The 20,984-nt window shown below is 42.6% G+C and overlaps 2 protein-coding genes across 3 annotated transcripts; one reads left to right on the top strand and one right to left on the bottom strand.

Moving 5' to 3' along the window:
- The first annotated feature begins 1,162 nt into the window (after positions 1-1,162).
- Positions 1,163-8,592, top strand: LOC120675263 (dynamin-related protein 5A-like). The gene is made up of 16 exons (XM_039956379.1): positions 1,163-1,452; positions 1,704-1,767; positions 1,873-1,977; positions 2,377-2,478; positions 3,006-3,056; positions 3,147-3,208; positions 3,510-3,600; positions 3,815-3,879; positions 4,328-4,522; positions 4,615-4,734; positions 5,081-5,151; positions 6,028-6,253; positions 6,716-6,766; positions 7,185-7,413; positions 7,898-8,037; positions 8,295-8,592. The coding sequence occupies exons 1-16, from the start codon at positions 1,183-1,185 to the stop codon at positions 8,421-8,423; spliced, it is 1,971 nt and encodes a 656-aa protein (XP_039812313.1). The 5' UTR covers positions 1,163-1,182; the 3' UTR covers positions 8,424-8,592.
- Positions 8,593-15,177: 6,585 nt separating this feature from the next.
- On the bottom strand, positions 15,178-20,867 carry LOC120675264 (long chain acyl-CoA synthetase 4-like). Of its 2 annotated transcripts, XM_039956382.1 has the most exons (19): positions 20,607-20,867; positions 20,289-20,352; positions 20,085-20,174; positions 19,883-19,939; positions 19,420-19,468; positions 19,164-19,240; positions 18,650-18,689; positions 18,471-18,565; positions 18,116-18,283; positions 17,911-18,021; positions 17,746-17,833; positions 17,340-17,406; positions 17,176-17,251; positions 16,959-17,076; positions 16,549-16,797; positions 16,073-16,212; positions 15,781-15,963; positions 15,552-15,671; positions 15,224-15,449 (listed from the first exon to the last, which is right to left on the bottom strand). In XM_039956382.1, the coding sequence occupies exons 1-19, from the start codon at positions 20,738-20,740 to the stop codon at positions 15,414-15,416; spliced, it is 1,962 nt and encodes a 653-aa protein (XP_039812316.1). In that variant the 5' UTR covers positions 20,741-20,867; the 3' UTR covers positions 15,224-15,413. The 2 variants fall into 2 exon arrangements, with proteins under 2 accessions (XP_039812315.1, XP_039812316.1); XM_039956381.1 differs by having other exon boundaries at positions 15,178-15,449; positions 20,085-20,352; positions 20,607-20,859.
- Positions 20,868-20,984: the final 117 nt, after the last annotated feature.

Here is a 20,984-nt window from a genome sequence, read left to right on the forward strand (position 1 = left end):
AGCGCGAGCTTCTAGTAGCAACAGCCAGGCCACGGGCGGGGAACTGATTTGTGCCGGCACGACGCACGTATCGCACTTGCAAGCCGAGCCCGCGCGGGGTACATAGCGGTATCGGTGGCGCCTCTCGGATCGGCGGCCTCTGACATAGGTGGCTAGCTGGGACGATGGGTCGACGGTCCACTGATCCAGATCATTATCCCGACTATCCCGACTGTCTTTGGACCCAAGACTAAAAGTGGTTTTTGTCCCGAGTCCAATGGCTAGCGGGGCGGAGGATGAGAGGGGGATGAGCTTTTGGTCCTGGTTGGAGGCACTAATCGGAACAAAAAGATCCTCTTTTGTCCTGGTTGGTGGCTCCAACCGGAACCAAATGCTCTGAACATTTAATCCCGGTTGTTGGTTTCGACCCGGACTAAAGGGGTCTTTTGTCTCGATTGGTGACTCTAATCAGGACTAAATGGTTCTTCACGGGTTAGTTTAACAGTAATGCATTCATTCTAAAGTCACATGTGGTGTGTATAGGTGGGGTGGTAAAGAAACTACACGCGAGGCAAGACATCTCGAATTCGAGTTCTGGATTCCCAGTAGTATTTTTTACGTTACACATGATCAGGACTAAAGAGTCCGGGACTTTTGTCCCGAATTCATGGTCTCGGTTCAAAAACCGGGATCAATAGGGGTTGTTGACAGGGACAAAAGGCCGGTTGTGTACTAGTGGTCGGGCCGAGGCTGACAGGGCTGTGCCTTGAACGGGCGGCGCTCTTCTACAGTGTGTGTTGTGTACGCCTCTCCTACAGGTCAGGCGTGGATCCAGGACACCCGAAACCTGATCAGCAGAGCTGGGACGTCGACGTGCGCGCTTCAGAGCAAGGCTTTTCCTTCCATTCCCTGATTCCTTGAAGGCTAAAATCGCAGCCCGCAGCACGAGGTTCAGCGGGTTTGTTTGTCCGGTCCACAAACGCTGCGTCAAGTGTGTGAAGAATAGTCTCCCTACGACGCCGTATTTACTCAGTCTTGGACACCGATATTTTTCGAAACTTGAGGGGGGTTTCCGCCAAATATGCCGCAAGAAACGCGGACGATCACGCCTCGACACGTGGCACCTGGTCAAGACTTCGATTCGAAGCACCACCCACAACGGCCGCACCCACAAGCCAAGCGAAGCGAAACAAACAGCTACGAATGCCCGTGGGCGGTGGGCAGTGTGCACGATCGAACAAACCCCGTCGCGCACGGCCCCGCATCCTCGCGGGTCGTTGGCGCCTCCTCAATCGACGGCCGCGCCCAGGGCCCCGGCCGCCTAGGGTTTCCGGCGCGGCGGCCATGGAGAACCTCATCTCGCTCGTCAACAGGCTGCAGCGCGCGTGCACCGCCCTCGGCGACCACGGCGAGGAGAGCGCGCTCCCCACCCTGTGGGACTCGCTACCGGCCATCGCCGTCGTCGGCGGCCAGGTCTGGCAGGCCCGCGATCTCGCATTTGTATTTTTCCTTTCCTTTTTGGTTCTCTGGTTTTGAACGCGATGCTGGAGGTTTTGGCTCTACATTTGGTGTGGAACCCTAGTGTTTGTGATGGCTGCTTCGTAGTTTAATCCGCATTTATGCGGAGGCTACTTGTTCCTGATTTCAAAATTTGGAAGTATTATTCACCAATGTGGGTTTTGACATGCCATTTTCCTCTTTTTTTTTGCCGTTACGTGCGACAGAGTTCGGGTAAATCATCGGTGTTGGAGAGTGTCGTTGGGAAGGATTTCCTACCTCGGGGTTCAGGTACTGTGATGATTTCACGGTTTCGATCTTCCGAGAAAGCTTTAGTACCATAAGCCCCTTTGTACAATTTTGTGATGCTGCTTATGATTTGATGAAATTCTGCAGGAATTGTTACAAGGCGACCCCTGGTTCTGCAACTCAACAGGATTGATGGGCCAGGAGAATACGCAGAGTTCATGCACCTTAAGAAGAAAAGATTTACAGATTTTGGTAAGTCCTTTACTCAATCAGTCAATTGCTGTTATGGCAAGTGGGCCGACCAAGGCCCACGAGCATCTGAACTGAATTGCCAACTGCGTAAATACTGTAATACAGAGCAGCATTGTAGGATAACGTCTAAAATGCGATTTGAAGCTCATGGCACTCTATGGCATTATATTGTGTTTCTCACGACTTGAGCTAATGACATAGGGTTACGTTTGATACTTATCTTTCTGCACTGCTTTGATGGTCATATCTCGTTCTGTTAAATGTGGATTGAATTGCAGATTTCATGAGAGAAGTGAATGTTTTAGTGGCTTATTTTTCTGTTTAGAATTGTGCAAAGTCTGCCATAGCTATGCATGCATGGTTAGTGGTTCCGTAATTTTGATATACTCAACTTTACAGCCCTAGTGAGGAAGGAGATTGCAGATGAAACTGACCGAGCGACTGGTCGCACAAAGCAAATATCAACTGTGCCCATTTATTTGAGCATATATTCCCCAAATGGTAAGACTAAAATCCTGGCAATATGTTGGCTCAGTTTATACTCTTTGCTGCTATTGCTTTACCACATCTCCAATATTCAGCTTCAGTTTTGTGGGGTTTGGGTTGTGGTTGGTTTAATCTTAAAGCTTGAATTTTACGAGTTAGCAACTGGACTACTGGAGCATAACTGTACTTCAAGAAACCTTGCTTGTGTACATGGCTCTTGTTCCCATTAAAAGCCACTATAGTTTACAACATCCCCATCATTGAGACTAGTTCAACTGGCTCAGCCTATGATTTCATTATAACTCCTATTTTGGGATACTTTCAGTGGGATGTTCCTATTGTACCTCTGAAATTTATATTTGGAAGACCATATGCCGAGAAAATCCTGAACAGAGGCTGACTTTCATTCATTTTTCAGTAACTGAACTGGGTGGCTAATGGTTGTAGAATCCTATAGCCCCATTTTTTATATTTTTGTTATGTTGATAAGGTTCTACCTAATTTACTTCCCATTCTCTTCTTAATGTTTTTACCTATTGCAGTTGTTAACCTTACTCTTATTGATCTCCCTGGGCTTACTAAGGTAGCTGTTGGTAAGTCATTCTTGATGTCGAGGTATTGTCTCCTTTATTCCTTCGTAGTAGTTTGTGTTACTAACTTGCAATTATATATTTTGATTATAGAGGGTCAACCTGATAGTATTGTGCATGACATTGAAAACATGGTCAGCTCATTCATTGAAAAGGTACGTTTGTAATAACCCACGCACATTCTTTTCGTTATTATTGAAGAGCATAATTTCTACTTTTTAACTGAATTAAGTGGTGACTACACAAAAAACTGAGAATTGGGTTCAGTGTATTAATCCAGTTTTCCCTCAATATTTTGGTATGCACCAGTTCACGTATATATATCTTGACTAATTTTGTGATCTGATATGTTCTTCTCTTCTATAAAAGCTATACTTGAACTACAGACTGTCTTTTATATGCAAGTAACTGGCATAAATGTTATGTATAACAATGGATCTGTTTGTTTTTTTGTAGCCCAATTGCATCATTCTTGCAATTTCTCCAGCCAACCAGGATCTTGCAACTTCTGATGCAATAAAGATTTCACGGGAAGTTGACCCAAAAGGTATTATACCGATACAAACTTAATGAAGATTGGAGAATGTGATGAGTAGTGTGGTTTTTGAGTATAAGATATTTTATGCCTTTACTCTTCACTTGATGTGATTAATAAATTCATGTAATGTCTATTTTATAAATTAACTTGATAGACCAAAATAGACTCAGGCAAAAAAAAAAATCATCTGATCTTCTCTCAAATGCTATGTTGTTGAAATCAGGTGAAAGGACCTTTGGTGTGCTTACAAAAATTGACCTAATGGACAAGGGCACAGATGCAGTTGATGTAAGTAATATGTGTTACTCAGAATGTTTCATAAACAGTTGATAATTCTCTTGAATAAATAGGTTGTTTGACTGTTCTATGATTCTGTCCCAAATATGTTGAATCTAAGAACAATGATATTCTGTTAACTTACTAATCAAACCTCCTGATCATCTGTAAATTTCCTCTGGTGAGAAACTCACGCATGTGCCTCTCTGGTTCAGCTGCTGAGATCACTTGATTAGATGCATTGCCAATCTTTGTTTGCTTATCACCTTTCTCTTAGGTCAATGCATGTTCTCTCCTTGTGTGTGCTAGTTGCAGTGCATGTTCTCTCCTTGTGTGTACTAGACTACTAGTTGCAATGCATGTTCTCTCCTTGTGTGTACTAGTTGCAAGGCAGTAAGCCCCTAATTGTAGTTCATATGTAACAGCTGTGTCTTAATTCTAATTGAGTTTTGTTCTGTAGATACTAGAAGGAAGGTCGTATCGACTACAGTATCCATGGATCGGTGTTGTCAATCGTTCCCAACAAGATATAAACAAGAATGTAGACATGATCGCTGCTAGGATTAGAGAGCGTGAATATTTTGCAAGTACTCCAGAATATAAACACCTTGCTCACAGAATGGGATCAGAGCACTTAGCAAAGATGCTTTCTAAGGTATGCCATATAATTTATATTTGTTTGTTCAAATCCTATTTTACTATTTATTTGGACAATCTCACGACTATTCACTAGCCATCATCCTGCAGCATTTGGAATCTGTTATTAAATCAAGAATTCCAGGGATCCAGTCTCTAATAACCAAGGCCACTGCAGAGCTAGAAACTGAACTCTGTCATCTTGGAAAACCCATTGCCGCAGATTCTGGAGTAAGACTTCTGCATGTTATCAGTATAAGAATAGATGATTTCTATCTGTTGAATCTTCTCGAGTCCCAAAGTTTTGCCCATTCAATGGGTACCTGAATACATGATGAGTCTTACTATGATGTTACCTATTTCTTTGTGCCAGCTACAGATATGCATCTGTCATGTCCATTCAGACTGTATGCATCATTTTGTAACACACTCATGGTTTTCTTGTTTTATGCTTCTAGCGTAGGACATGCTCTCAGCTTCTCACTAGCCACTATTACATGCACTACAATTTTCTTGCAGCTGGTCCTTCAATTTTCTTATAAGTGTTTTAAGGAGTACTCTTCTTCCTGTTATTCAGGGAAAGCTGTACACTATTATGGAAATATGTCGCATGTTTGACAGTATCTACAAGGAGCATCTGGACGGAGCGTATGTTTCAACTATATCTGTTCATTATGCCTTTTGGAACATCACATTTAAATAGAAGTTTTTTTTTCATTTTTCATAGTTTAGATCAGGATATAATGTAGGGTCTGAGCTGAAACTCCCATAGCAATGATACCTCCTCATGTTTAAGACATTACAATAAATTTATACTTGCACTTTGATAGATATCCTTGTGTGCCTGAAGTCCTGAACATGAATTACAATATTTTGTTTCTAAGCTCGCGCAAATTGGAATGTACTCCCTCTATACCAGAATATTACTATGTTTTTTTTTCCAAGTCAAACTTTTTAAGCTTTGATTATGAATAGCCAAAAAATCATAAAGATTGACAACATAAAAATAATATTAGTTGATTCATAATGAAACTAACTATTATAGCATGTAACCTTTTCTATCTGAAATTAATTATTTTTAAAGATATTGTTGGTTAAAGATGAAAATGTTTGACTTTACCAATTCCAAACGTAGCTATATTTTTGGACGGAGGGAGTATCATCTAATTGATGTGACATTGTTGTATTATGCATTATATTATACCTTGGCACCTTGCATGCACACACTATGGTAAGAACCTGTAGTTAACTGCACATTTCAAAAATTATATATTTACCTGCCAAGTTAGTGATGTTAAACCAAAATTTTCTTCATTGGAGTGCTGAAAATGTACGTGCATGTGTGCTATTTCTCAGCTACTTATTCTGCTACACAAACAATTTTTCACATAACTTATCCACTGAGATATCCAATGAAAATGAAACTTCTGTTCTCTCCTTTCTGATACAATTTGAACTTGGTCTTCTGCAAGATTTTCTACATACTTCTACATTTATTTATGTTACTCCTATTTGTTTTGGCAGGCGTTCTGGTGGTGAGAAGATCTATTATGTCTTTGACAACCAATTTCCAGTGGCTCTTAAACGGTTGCAATTTGAAAAACATCTTGCAATGGAAAATGTAAAGAAGCTTATAACACAAGCCGATGGATACCAACCACACTTAATAGCTCCCGAGCAAGGATACAGGCGTCTTATAGAGTCCTGTCTAGTAAGTATCAAAGGCCCAGCTGAGGCAGCTGTTGATGCGGTAAGACATGCATGTGTTGATATGCTCAGTAACTCACATTTTATTTAGTTTTCTTCATCGTCTCATGCAGTTATCTAATTATTTCTAATAATGTCGTGCCTTGAAATGTTTCCATCTCAACACTTATGGAGATATCTCCAAAAAAATAATATAAAATTAATTAAGGGAATGTTTCATCCCTAGCACTCGAATAGTCACATTTTTTTAATATGACTTATCTCATTTATGTTTGGTCCCAATGTGGACACTCCACATTTGTTAGTGCTTCACAGCTAGTGTTAATCACTGCATCACAAGTTTTTCGTTTCCATACAAGAAAGTATTTTACATGTCTTTACAGTTTGGCATAGTAGGAAGGCAAAATTTTCATTCTTTCGTCAAATCCTTGCACTGTCTTTAGTCACCATCTTCTTCTCTTTTTTTTTTTGGATATATGACACTTACTACATTGGCACTTGGCAGGTCCATGGAATACTTAAGGAGCTAGTTCACAGGGCTATCAAGGAAACACATGTATGTTTTCTCCTTTCTTGATCAGTTGAACTGTATTTGCAGCACAAATATGGTTTTATAATCTGGTTTTATGATTTATACCTGTGGCGTGTGTATGCATGTACCAGTACTAAGGTAGGATTTAATGCATCCCTTTTCTTTTCTTCTTTTTGAAGGAGAGGTGGATGAATCAGCGATCTGATTTGATTTCAGTTATAGTTTCTTCGTTTACCAAAAACTGATATGAAATATTACCTGGAATTCAGGATTGCATCTGTCTTTCTATAACTCTATATGCAGGAACCTGCATTTGTGTATATCACTGAAATGCACCTTAGTAGATTAGCAATAGAAGTGATGGATAAATGTTATTTAGAACAAGAATATCCTGAATGTCAGCTTCACTTAGAATTGAAGTTGTCTGGTTGGGTTTGTGCAGGAGTTGAAGCAGTTTCCAACTCTTCGTGTGGAAGTAAGCAGTGCGGCTTTTAAAGCATTGGACAGAATGCGGGATGAGAGCAAGAAAAATACACTCATACTTGTTGATATGGAGTGCAGCTATTTAACTGTAGATTTCTTTAGGAAGCTTCCTCAAGATGTTGAGAAGGGAGGAAGTCCAACACAATCCATCTTTGATAGATACAATGAGTCATATCTCAGACGAATTGGTAAGGACTTCAAAGTGCATTTTCCACTACAGTTAAATGGTTTACCTTCTTACGGTTGTATATTGCAAGTTTTGAATACACGACATGGCCAAAGGGCCTCCACCTGAGATGGTTAGAGGAACCCAGCGGCACTCCTCAGGTCCTGGGTTCGACTCCCCGTGGGAGCGAATTTCAAGCTGAGGTTAAAAAAATCCCCTCGTCTGTCCCATGTCCAAAGCACAGGTCTAAGACCCGGCCCCAGTCGTGGTCGTCTCACATGGGCTACGGTGCCGCTGTGTAAGGATGGGGCAGGGGTTCGGGGGTTTTCTTGACCTGCGTGAGAAGGTCTTCTCTTAATGCAATGCCCGGGGGCTGTCTTACACGTCAAGTTTTTTTTAATACACGACATGTATTTAAGGATAGTTCCGACGCAGTATACCCAAAAATTAACTTAATTGCATGTTTTTTTACAACATAACATGCAATTATTCTTGTTATCTTACAGGTACTAATGTACAGGCGTATGTCAACATGGTATGCTCAAGCTTGAGGAACTCCATCCCCAAATCTATTGTTCATTGCCAAGTCCGCGAGGCGAAGCGCTCACTGCTTGATCATTTCTTTACGGAGTTGGGAGCAAGAGAGGTGAGTTATTTTGGCGCCATGCATTGTGGCAACTTTTCTTCACATTAACATAATGAGTATTTGAGTATTTAGTTGTTGAAGCGAAAGTGCTATGTAGCTTGTCTGTGCTCATGGTTCACTAATTCACCCATACATTTACTAATCTCTAAACAATTGTTTGTCATATGTGCTTGCATCGTGGCTAAATATAAAGTGTAGCGTGTAGTGTGACGATTGCATTAATACAGTCGTTAACCTCACTTCTGTTCGCTGTGCAGACCAAGCAGCTTTCTAAGCTTCTTGATGAGGACCCTGAGGTCATGGAGCGCAGAGCAAAGCTTGTCCAGAGGTTGGAGCTATATCGGAGCGCCCAGGCAGAAATCGATGCGGTTGCATGGGCCAAGTAATCTCGTCTCCTTGACCAGATTCCGCGTTTTTCAGCTGATTTTTGGTTTGGCCAGAAATATAGCTCTTTCGTGGGTTCATCTGTTTAGGTAGATCATGGTGTTCAGGAGCATAGACATCAGCTAGACCTTTTTGTTATCAAGAAGTTCTATTTCATTTGGCGTTTCTGTTCTTGTGCGCGAGATCGATGAATTTGTTAGGTCGGTCGATTCCTTGTGTAGCTGAAGGAACCACACTAGTTTCTCAGTAAAAAGGCAACGGATAACCCAAAGAAAAAATTGGAGAAAAGGTAACAGAGAACCATACGAGCACAGGCGAGCAGGGGACGATGGACGATGGTGAAGGCAGCAGCGGAAAATAAAAGCAGCACCCACCTCGGAGGAGTTCGGAGATAATCCCCAGGTGCTGAGCCCATCGGGACCGGATCGAGTAAGTCAGCCCAACAAAACTTGGCACGCGGGCCCGGCGATGCTTCGTGCTCGGAGCACTGATCAAAAGTTGGGCTCCGGTCCGACAAGGTCCACTGTTGGGATTGCTCTGGCACCTAATCACCACTGAACCTCCTCAAAGAAAAAACAAAAAAAAACAAATCACCACTAAACAAACAATCACCGACCCCTCAAAAATGAAAAAACACTGAACAATCACCCCTGCAGGCTGCAGCGTTTCAAAAGTAGCTGATGAAAAAGAACATGGCCTCAGTGAACGTCTAAGGGTGCTTGATCCTAGAGGTTAAAGTTTAGTCCTATCACATTGGATGTTAGGATGTTAATTAGAAGAACTAAATATAAATAATTATAAATTAATTGTATAAGTCTATATCTAATTCGTGAGATGAATCTGTTAAGGGTGCTTGATCCTAGAGGTTAAAGTTTAGTCCTATCACATTGGATGTTAGGATGTTAATTAGAAGAACTAAATATAAATAATTATAAATTAATTGTATAAGTCTAGATCTAATTCGTGAGATGAATCTGTTAAATCTAATTGATCTATCATTATCACATATTTAGTGTAGCATCACAATATCGAATCATACACTAAAAAGATTTAATAAATTCATCTCGCGAAATTAGCCTTGGAGTTATGCAATTAATTTTTTTATCATTTAATACTCTATCTAAACATCATGACTAAAGTTTAGCTCTCCTGAAACCCTTTAAAGGCATGATGCAAATGCCAAACCGGCAACCCGAGCAACTGCCAAACTCGACTAGCTACCGACAGACGGAACTCGCATGATGCACACCAACGCTCACATGTGGGCGTCTGTTCGATGGGCGATGGCACGCTCCGTGTCGTCTACACCGCACGGAGAATCAGCCGCACTGTGCGGGCGTGCACGGTTGCCGCTAGGCATCACTTGAAGTGACGGTTCGGCCGACCATCACCTCAAGCGTGATTCCCCATCGAGCGAAATTCAGATCCATTGATACAAAATAATGGATTCATGCATGTAGGTGGAGACAAATTGATGATATCACTAGAGATGTAAGTTAGATAACTTTGGATGATTGAATTGATCAAAAAAATTGATAAAATGAACTAGAATGACATTTTGAGTAAATAATTTGAAAGAAGAAATAAACTAGAGTGGCATGTAGAGGTGATAATGGGCCATGACCCTAATAATTTCTTCACAATCCTACGTAGCCCTTAATTTTTTAACTCAAAATTGTATAAGATTAGAGCCTAAGCCTAGCTCTTGAATTATCTAGGCTAAAATTAAAGCCCTTTACCACCTCTAGTGGCAAGCCATCGTAATTAATTAGCTGACCCAAAAAATATAATTGGGTACCCACTTGCATCCTTAGACTTCACCCACGTGCAAGTTCATACTTCATACTAAAATATATATATAAACCTTAAACCGTGCATCCAAATTAAATTTCGATGCACAAGTATCTTTCTTGCGACAAGATCTTCAAAACAAAACCCTACTTGCCTATGTTTGCACGATATTTTTAAAAATATTCTTAATACTAAATAATTATTTTCATCTACTTTAACAACACGAACAAATAATTATTTTTACAAACAAAAAAATTAAACATGTTGAACAAATAATAATATACTACGTACAAATATCAAACATTATATAGGATAAATAATGGAAAACAAACAAATGAGTCAACATAATGGAACACTTGCCACAGGAACATATAATTTGGCATTACGAACAAATTAGTTATATGTGGATAAATAATTGCACATAAAGAATTATAAATATATACACGTGCCAAATGAGTCCGTATGAAAAACAAATTAGTCAAATTTTCATCAGGCACACACACGTAGAGCATGTGCTTCGGGAGAAAAAGATCTTAACCACATATGCGATGTATAATTATTCCATAAGAGTGATCAAAACGTATTCACACACAAACTAATCAAAGCAAAATAAAAATATTTTAAGAAACGTATTCCCAATAAGAAAATAAATTAGATAAAATTTGAAATTATGCTTATTCATTCATGAATATGAAGAATTATAAAGAAAAAAATTACAATTAGAATGTAACAAAATGCAATAAAAATTTTTAAAATGTCTACATGACCATAAAAAGAATAAAATAAGAATAAAAATGGATATAGAAAAAAGAAGAAAAAGTTATTAGATCTTAAAAAGAAAAGAAAAAGAAAGAAGGATGAAGCCTAACAGCGGACTCAGTTAAAAAAACTAAATAAAAAGATAAAAATGTTAACTAAATAAAAATATGAAATAATAGAATTAAACGAACAATATTAGATAGGGAATAAGGGGCAAACTACTAAAAAAATAAGTGTCACTATAGTTATAGCATTCATAGATCTAGTCCATTGAAAAAAGTAGAGAATAATAAAGAAAGAATAAGAAGAAATAAAATACTAAACGACATAGAAAACAAAATGAAAAAGAAATATCTACCGGAGCATTAAACATAAATAGTAAAAAAATAGATAGAAAGAAAATCAGTATAAAAGAAAAACAAAGAAAAGAAAATAAAAAGAAATAAAGGTGTGTTCACTTTACATGTCTGTGCATGCAAGTGCCTGCTCAAACAGCTTTGCATGCGGGTGACTGCTTAAGGCTTTGTTTGGCACTGCTTCGTCTGCTTCAGCTTCATCTACTGTACCAGTACTGTAGCGAAGCGGCGGAAGCCATGTCTTGCTAGTTTCTCCGGCTTCACCACTGTGCTAGTTTATTTTCTCCCCTGAGCTTCTGTTCGGGCTTCGTGCTACAGGATTCAACGGTGTTGCACAGTACCACTACAGTATGAAACAGTATTTGCAGCACCGAAGCTGATCGAAGCGGTACCAAACGGGCCCTTTATTTCTTCCTACCATGATGACAGCGCCGGTCTAGAGAGTCAGAGAATCTAGACCTGCTAATGGGCTTAAATTCACCCTTCCCACCCCAATGCTTATGGAAATCAAACGGCAACCCACCCCAATACTTAACTCATGGGTGTATCTAGGTTTACTAATTAGAACGCACAACTCATATTTAACTATATATATAGAAATTTAGTGGCTCCTCTCTTGATGTGGGATCTATATATAGGTGTAACCACATTGTTTTGCACAGAATAGCTGCCGGTCATACTGAGCCATTCTCAACAAATTTCAATCAATTTTGATAAAAAATTATAGTGTAAACACAAAGTTTTATTTCCATGGCCCGCTCTTGATGTGGAGCGCACATGTAGTTCTAGCCACACTGATTTGTAGAGAGTAGCTGCCAGTTACACTGAGTTATCTCCAACAAATTTTGGTCAATTTGATAAAATTTTATTGTGTGAACGTGAGATTTTATTTCTAAGGTTTGGCTCTTGATATGGGATCCACGTGTAGTTCTGGGCACACTGCTATGCAGAGAGTAGAGTCAGCTCCAACAAATTTTAATCAATTTGGATCAAAATTTACAGTGTGAACACGAGGTTTTATTTTCGTGATCCGTCTCTTGATATGGGCTCATGTGTAGACCTAGCCATACTGCTTTGCCCATATTAGTTGTCAATCACATACTGAATCATCACTAGTAAATTCCAGTCAATTGTGATAAAATATTATTATATGAATGCGTGGTTTTTAATTTCAGAATCCGGCTCTCAATGCATGATCCACATTTATATATAGTTATACTAGTTTTCACAAAATATTCGTTTCAACCCACCCCACCCCGTCTCAATTCGTATTTATATAGAAGCTGCTCCATCCATCCAATCGCACTTTACATGAAGACTTACCTATAAAATCCATTTGAACCCGCCCCACTAGCAGGCATAAGAGAATCACACGGCACCGCAGTCCTAGCAAACCCACTAACATGCGACAAATACAGCAGGCTCTCAGATTTATTGGGCTGATTGACTATTGAACCGTGCACGCGATGGATTGTGATTTTGTAGCACAAGCCCTGGCTAGTCGCAGCGGGCGTGCACGGTGCACCGCACGGGCGCGTCGTGGAGCGGTGGAGGCGAGGGGCGGAGGGGCTGCACGGCACGTCGCGGTCGGGCAACTGTGCGCGTGAGGCAGCAAGTGACGTGCTAGTAGAAAGGGACGGCGGCGACGGCTGAATTTAAACATATGGAAAGTCAGAACGCCACGAGGGGTCCAAATCTGTGAAGCCGCTGTCCCCTACATTGCGCGCGTGCAACAGGGATGAATGCTCCGGGCGAAAGCCTTCTGACGGCGGCGTTCTCGGACGTCGCTTTCCCTGATGGGGCGTCTTTTTGGAGTTTCATTCCTGCTGCACGAGGTCTCTGGGTGAAAACCCTGTCTAGTTTCTAGACGAGCGACGGCGGCGCCTTTGGCGTCGTACCCTCCTCGGAGGCGTTGTCTCTTGAGACCCGCTCGATTTGCAGCTTGGCCGGCCCACTGTCTTTGGCGGCCTCGACCGGTGCTGGCAACTCCGTCGTGGGACAAGCTAAAGGGTGTGACTTCCACACGTCAAGGCGGCTATCTGTTGGTGATCAAGGGTCGTCGCTTGGGTGTCGCTCGGCTGCTCGCAGCGGACCACGGCGGCCGACGTTGCTTCGCAATCGTCGGTTCGGTGTGGGACAGCGTTTCGAGGACGGCGCTTGTGGCAACGGCATCGGGAGACGACTCGGCCTGTAGCGGATCGAGGCGAGTAGGTCAGCATGGCTGTGCCTATTCGGTGCGGTACAACGTTGGAAGACGGCACAGGTGACAACCTTGATCTGCGGCGGCTTAATGCGGGAGGAGGTTACGTGTTGAAGTTGAGACCACGGCGACGGTCTGTTGTTCTGGTAAAGTTCCTTGGAGGCGGGGCGGCTTTGCTCGCTATCTCGACGGCAACTTAAGGAACGAGTTCGAGCATGGAGTTGTGGCGGGATTGGCGAGGCCCCCGCGCACGAGAGAGGAGGCGTCCAACGGCGGATGCGGCGAGGCGCCCGCGCGTTTGGTTTGCTCGGACTCGGTATTTCTCATTCCGTCAGTTAGGTCCTGCTTGGTTGCAACGCCCAAGAAGGCGTCTGCCTCCATTGATCCTTCGCTAGCGCCGGATCACGTCGGAGTCTCGGTGACTGCAAGGGTGCGGTACGTGGTTTGGAGTTGCGGTTCGTTTCTCTCCGCTGTCGTCTTCATGTGTGGGGCTGACGCCGATGGGTGGATATGTGTGGTACCCCGCGTTGATGTCCCAATCCAACCGGGTGAGTTTAGTTGTTTTTTTTCTTTCCTTTTCTTTTCGGTTTCCCTGCCTATGGCCTCCCAGGGCCGTAGTCTTGTATTTTCTGCTATATCAATAGAAACGCACTCGTCGAGTGCCGTTCGTTCAAAAAAAAAAAATCTGTGAAGCCGCATGGTCACAGGCAAGCGATCGCCCTTGCTCGCCAGCCAACTAACCAACCAACCGTCACCGGCCGCACGGATCTACTCCTGAAGCGGGCCGTAGTGGTTAACCGTGGGGCTGGCGTGGCGAGCCATACCTTGAGAAACTGAAACTGCTTGGCGCGTTTAGTTCCAAAAAATTTTGGGCAAATTTTTTTGGAAATTTTTACAACACTAATTAGGAGTATTCAACATAGACTAATTATGAAACTAATTATATGGATGGACGGAAAATCGCGAGACGAATCTATTATGCCTAATTAATCCATAATTAGATGTTGTTTATTGTAGCACGACATTGTCTAATCATTGCATAATTAGATTCATTAGATTTGTCTCGCTATTTTGCCCGAGGGTTATGGAATGAGTTTTGTCGGTTATCCATATTTAATACTTCTAATTAGTGATCAAATGTTCGAAGTTATTGTATCGCATGAAAAATTTTGGAAACTAAACCGAGCTAAAGTGAAGCAGGGCTGGGCGGCAGGCGAGGACCAGTTTTCAGGCTCTCTTCCATGCGAAGAAAAGAAAGGGGAATTCGCAAATTTCTCACTTAACAACGCACCTGCAAATCCTTCAAAAAAATCAAGCATATCCGCAGAACCCTCTCACTGGAATCAGACTATTTGGCTACAGTACAAGCTCTCAATGTAGTACTCCAAACTGATCCACAATTATTTCATCATAGAAGAAGCAAAAAAGATGCTACGAATATTTCAGTGCTTCAAAGTTAGTGCAACCGAAGTGCAAATGGAATGGCTCACGAGTTAGGACAGATTGGCAGGAGAAAGTTATTTTCTAGTTTTATTTCTGAAGGCGTTCCAGCCTGCGTATCGGTAGGCGGTAGCTTTAAGCCATGATTGTAAACATGCTTGGTTAGTTTATAAGCTCTGTCCGTTAAAAAAAAGGAAACACTAACACGGGTCTCAAAACAGCTCCACTGTATACGCCAAAATTCAGGAGGAAAATCGATAAAAAGATAATAAACTTAGCTAACATCATGTGTATAACTCCTTTTTGTTTGCGGAACATTTGTATAGCTTTTTCAATGACAAGTAACATAATGTACGCCAAATTCACATCAAAGTTTGCTGACGTCGCTAGCTAGAGGTCCATTCGATTCCCCGTGCCCTGCTGCCACGAGTCGACACGAGAGCCTTCTACTTCATGCTCTGATACATGCCATCAATGACGCTCTGCAGACAAATAGAACACAATCCAGACGAAGGTCAGCTTGGCGAGGATGGGGATCGTCCAAGTGTGGTAACTGTAATTGTGAAACTGAAGTTGTGCCGTACCTGGTAGTATTTCAGCAGCTGCGGCCGCTTCTTCTTGTACGTCGGGGTAATGAGGTCGCGATCCATGTCGAACGGCACCGGGTCCAGATGAACGGCCCGGATGAGCTCGAAGCCTTTGAGCTGTCGTGCCAAGACACAGAATGATGCGTCAGATCAAGCTGCCGATGTCATTGCAACCATCAGCATTCCACATAGGCGATGATGTGTTCCAATTGTCCAGGTTCCTTACCTTCTTTTCTTTACCCATCTTGGTTAGTTCTCCCAAGATGAACTCTTTGGCTTTCGGGTCTTCACAAATCGTAGCAAACTCTCCAGTTACCCCGTTCGACTCTGCCCATCGCTCCAGAGCCTGCTTATTGGGGTTCACCACCGCAACAAGGCTTGATTCGAAGCTGTTGCCATACACCCAAACCTGGACGTACCAGTAGGAAATTAGTGGACAAATTTTGGGATGTTTTGAAATAATTTGCTGCAGAAAACTCAAGTAAGGTGTTGTCGATGAAGGTTGTTTTGAGCTGTACCGAATCAACACCGGGAGTCTGGCCAAAGATGTTCTCCAGATTCTCGACCGCAACATACTCTCCCTGCGAGAGCTTGAAGATATTCTTCTTGCGGTCGATGATCTTCATGCTCCCATCAGGCTGCCACTCACCAATGTCTCCTGTGGTAAATAGCAACTTTTGACAGTGAACAATTGAAGTTGTAGAAAAAAGTCTGGATTTGTGAAAAAATTTCAAAGGTTTTTTTGATGACAAGTTGAATTGAGGGTCACTTTCAAGACGGTTATCGGTCCCCCGTGAGTTGAATGCAAGCCATAAATTTGTTGACAAGAGGGCTCTGAAAGTTTTGTTCCCTTCCCACATTTTTTTTTCTGGACTACTCCTTTTAACACATTAACGAACAGTGATGCCGACGTGGACAGCCCATTCCCTTTTTTTTTGTTCTTGATAAAGGACGGGGACGTACTTCCATCAGACGCTGGGGGAGAGATTGATACCTGTGTGGAACCAACCATCGACCATGACTTCCTTGGTTAGGTCCTCTCGCTTGTAGTACCCTGAGAACAGGGTGTCCCCTCTTATACAAATCTCCCCACGAGGCGTCTCGCTGGACAACGCGTCATACCCCATCTCAGGGACAGATTCCAGGCGTACTTCGACGTACGGGACCGGAGGGCCGACGGTTCCCAGCATGGACATGTTGTTCGGTAGGGAAACAAAGGACCCAGCACAGGTCTCCGTGAGTCCTAGAGGAAGAAAATAATCATAGGCAATCAAGAATGTCAGGGATTTTGGGCGAATGTTCATGTTTTTAATTTAATCTTTTTTTTGAGAAAGTTTTTAATAAAGAAATTTTTTTAATTTAATCTTGGAAATGTATATTTTGTTGACGTCTTGACGAGCATACCATAACCCTGGAGAACATGGGAGCATGTCACCACACGCAGATACTCCTCAACATGTCTAGACAGGGGAGCAGCACCCGATAGAATCAGCCGAACCCTGCCACCTAGTCCCCGTTTCACCTATATATGGTACAAAGAAACAAATCTAGTCAGTAAAAAAGCACGGATAAGAAATCAAATTGTATTTTAAAATTCTAGCTTCTTGCCATTTCATCGTACCTTGGTGAAGACCAGTTTGTCAAACACTGCAGCAGCCTCGTCATGCTTGCTTCCTTTCAACATATTACCTTGTTTGCTGCACAATCATTTGGAGTTAAAGTTAGAGCCTGGTCACTATATTAGCCAACATATACCTTGATGATTAAGACTAACAACAGCCTTACTATTTGTAAGCAACATTGAACAAGGTCTTCTTCAAGAAACCACCAGTTGTGATTTTATCTTGCAATCCTGAATCACAAAAGTAATAAATGTCATTATTTGTATAACTGTTCGAACAACATTGTTTTTTCTCGAACACACATAAGAGCTGTGTATTTTTATATTATAGAGAGAGAAAAAGAGAGTCCCGTACATCTTTACCTCTCCTAGGCGATAACAGAGGTTCGAATACCATAACAGTACTGAATATGTTACAAATGGATTGATGACAGGTATGTAAAAAAAAATTCAATTCATGCACCACCTCACTGGCAGAGATTGTGTTATACGATTAATTGAAAGTTCAAGTGTCTGCTTTGCGCTCAGTTGGTTTGTTGGAAAAAGAAATATTTAATTCAATTAGAGTACCTCCATAAATCCTGTCCAGAACACGTGGAACAGCGCAGAATACTGTTGGTTTGAGTTCGCCAATGTCTTCAACCAAGAGTTTAACATCCTGAAATAAAATGCTTGCGATCATATTCACTTGAGAAAGGTATTGAGTATAGAACATCATGTGTTTCCTATACTTACCCCACGCCAAAATCCAATTGAAGCACCATGGTGAATGAACACCTCCTCAATCACCCGGTCAAAGATATGAGCAAGCGGAAGGTAAGATATGTAAACATCATCCTCGCGAAGCTGTTGGATCAAAATAAGATTTTGTAAAAGGAAGAGATAGTGCATTGTTGGGATACACAACACTGAAATAAAATACGATAGATAAGTAGCCTACCTCCTCGCCTGAGATTCTAAGGAACTCATCTACTGCTGAAACAATGGTAATGATGCTCTTGTTGGAGATTAATACTCCCTTAGGATCACCAGTTGTGCCACTAGTATACATTATTGTGCATATGTCATCCTTTTCCTTTGGTGGGAGTTCAAACTTCTCTTCACCTCCCTGTTGGTAAAACAGAAAAGGTTAATCATTCTAATGGATATATCAAGTCATATTTCTCACAATGATATCCCCTAAAAAATACGTAGTGTTGAAATTTGAAACTGAAAACGTGCCTTCACATAACAGAGTTTACTTGTAACAAAGCATTTATTTCATCTACGATTTGGTTAGGAAGGGAGAACCCTACCAGTTGCAGAAACTGTTCCCACGAGTAGATGGATAAGCCATTCTCTTCAACTTTTTCCTTGTGTTCGGGATTGACCTTACCGAAGCTCACAATTGCTTCAAACAAAAATGAAAGACTATCAGTAAGTCATATCCACTATATTATAGGTATGCACAGAGCCAGAAATTTCTCAAACTTACTCTTCAAAAATTTGGTTGAATTGGGAAATGTCTTGAGTATCTGAAAAGAACAATGAATTATTTGAAATGGTCAAACAAAAAGCTGCGCTGGGGCTCTGAAAGCATAGTACAGTACATTCTTGATAGGGTAGACAAGTTAGAGCAAACAGCAAACTGTGCTATGGGTTATTCTAATAAATCAAACAGCAAAAAAGGCCATTTTGTACTGGTGACTGGGTGCTATACCCTTCTTTCTTCTTAATATATTGATACGCAGCTCTCCTGCGTGTTCGAGAAAAAAAAACTATAACATTTGTCATGTACTTTTGTGGCTATAAGGAAAATGCAAAATAATGATTGTAGATTGCTAAGATAACATTTTCAGTCATGGAAAAGATCTTGAAACAAACATATAGGTGTGATTTGAGACAAGATCATGTCTTATTTCTGTAATGGCAACTTGTAAGATGCAATGATTTTTACTATGCCGACTACGGTGGAAAAGTCATAAAAATGCTACAGTAAAGGAGCATACCTCCCCAATCTTCTTTTCCTCAACAAAAGCAATCTGTACCTCTGCATGGCACAATACAAATTCTACTGCCCCGGCACCTATAGCCATAGAAGTGGACAGCAGATGGCAGCAGGCCATTGTTAACAAATGAACCAAACAGGAACATTGTAAGTGTGCGTACACATGTTTTAATTTGGCAGTTGCTATGCAAACATGATAATCCTGATTCCTGAATGTCAAGTATTTCCATTGCTCCACGGGAACAAGAAAAACTTACCAAGCGTGTCATACAATGGAACACAGTAGACGCCATGGGCATTGCAGGCCTGCACAATAAAGCGACATCATCGTGAAATTTTTGGTATGGTCAAAGAAAGAAAAGATGCATAAATACATTCATGAAAGGCAGTAGAATAGGGGGCATTTTTTTCCAGACATCCAAGAAATTTACAGAAAGTTTTCCAGGCATGCTCTCCCAATATTAAAGGATCAAACAGGTAATTGACAAATTAAGTCTAAAACTATGACTAAAGAAGAATGACTTTCCAATAAACTTCAAACCTACTGAAAAGTTGAAACAGCTGTGGCCATTTTTTCTTTGGTGGAACAAGAAAGTTGTAGAAGTAGGGCTTGTAGCTATGAGCCTACTGATTCTTCTAGGCTAAACATCTTAATGAACAAAGCAGCAAGTGGACTCGATGCTTGTAATTCGGCTTAGGATATTGATGCCATAAACGTACCTGCATACTGATAACCCACTCAGGCGAGTTGGCCCCATAAATGCCGCACCGGCCACCCTACAGACAATGAGGCATGGGACATGTCAACAGCCCATCAGCACACCATATATATTCAGAGAATAATGGAAGTATGGAACAACGAGGTTCCAGCTTCTCGGTATGGAAGGCCGCAGAGCAATAATCCGAATAAAAAGGTCTGGACCTTGCCGACGCCGCAGCTCCGGATCGCAGCCCCGACCTTGATCACGGTGTCGTAAACCTCCTTGTAGGTCAGCCACGTGTAGTTGCCAGCCTTACGCAAGAGACGGAGACGCCAATGAATCCAGGGAGGAACAGGAAACACAGAGAACCGTAAGCAAGCACCAGGTGGTGAGAGAGATGGAGAGGCTCGCGTGCGGCTACAAACCTTCCCGTCGACGATTTCGCGGCGGCCGAGCATCTTGTTGCCGGGGCACTTCTCGACGGACAAACTGCACAGAGGGGGCGCATCACGCGCACAAGCACGTCACCGGCGGATCGGAGATATGCGAGAGTAATTGTGAGAGAATCGACGCAACCGACTGATGCCGGTGGTGAACGTGATCCGGAATTCCAGGTTGAAACCCGGCATTGCGGACCCAGGGGGGAGATAATAGATCTATCTGCTCGAGATGCACATGCAGAGCGACGGCGCGGAGGATGATGAGAGCGAGAGCAGCGGAGGTAGAGGATCACGGAAGCGTACCGGAATATGTCCCAGCAGCAGTCGAGCCCCGGCGCGGCGCCCTTGTCCCCCGCGGCGCATCGGTACGTCGGCCCCGCCGAGGGCGCCCCGTCCGCCGCCTCCCTCCCCTCCTCCACCTGCACCAGGTGCTGCATCGTCGATGATCCCGCCACCGCCACCGCCACCGCCTCCTCTCTCCGACTCTCGCTCTCTCGTGCGTGCGCGCCACGCGGCCCGGCAGCGGGTCGACGAATTTATCACAAGAGTTCTGAGCTCGAACCAAAGTCTCGCGACGGCGCCCGCCAGCCCGCGCCCGCCCGTATATGTACCCCCGCGCACCCGTACCGTACCGGAAGGCGGGGCGCGACCGCGACCTCTATCGCGAGCGGCCGAAGAAGG

This window comes from Panicum virgatum, chromosome 5N (genome assembly GCF_016808335.1).
Source record: "Panicum virgatum strain AP13 chromosome 5N, P.virgatum_v5, whole genome shotgun sequence".
NCBI classification, from domain to species: Eukaryota; Viridiplantae; Streptophyta; class Magnoliopsida; order Poales; family Poaceae; genus Panicum; species Panicum virgatum.

Bases quoted from the DNA above. Each gene is read 5' to 3' on its own strand.
- LOC120675263 (XM_039956379.1), top strand. From the start codon at position 1,183: ATGCCCGTGGGCGGTGGGCAGTGTGCACGATCGAACAAACCCCGTCGC. The intron at 1,978-2,376 runs GTAAGTCCTTTA...TCAACTTTACAG, and splicing joins GAAAAGATTTACAGATTTTG to CCCTAGTGAGGAAGGAGATT. The intron at 4,523-4,614 runs GTATGCCATATA...ATCATCCTGCAG, and splicing joins TAGCAAAGATGCTTTCTAAG to CATTTGGAATCTGTTATTAA.
- LOC120675264 (XM_039956381.1), bottom strand. From the start codon at position 20,740: ATGCAGCACCTGGTGCAGGTGGAGGAGGGGAGGGAGGCGGCGGACGGG. The intron at 16,798-16,958 runs GTATGCTCGTCA...TTCTTCCTCTAG, and splicing joins CCATGTTCTCCAGGGTTATG to GACTCACGGAGACCTGTGCT. The intron at 15,450-15,551 runs GTACGGCACAAC...ATTTGTCTGCAG, and splicing joins AGCTGCTGAAATACTACCAG to AGCGTCATTGATGGCATGTA.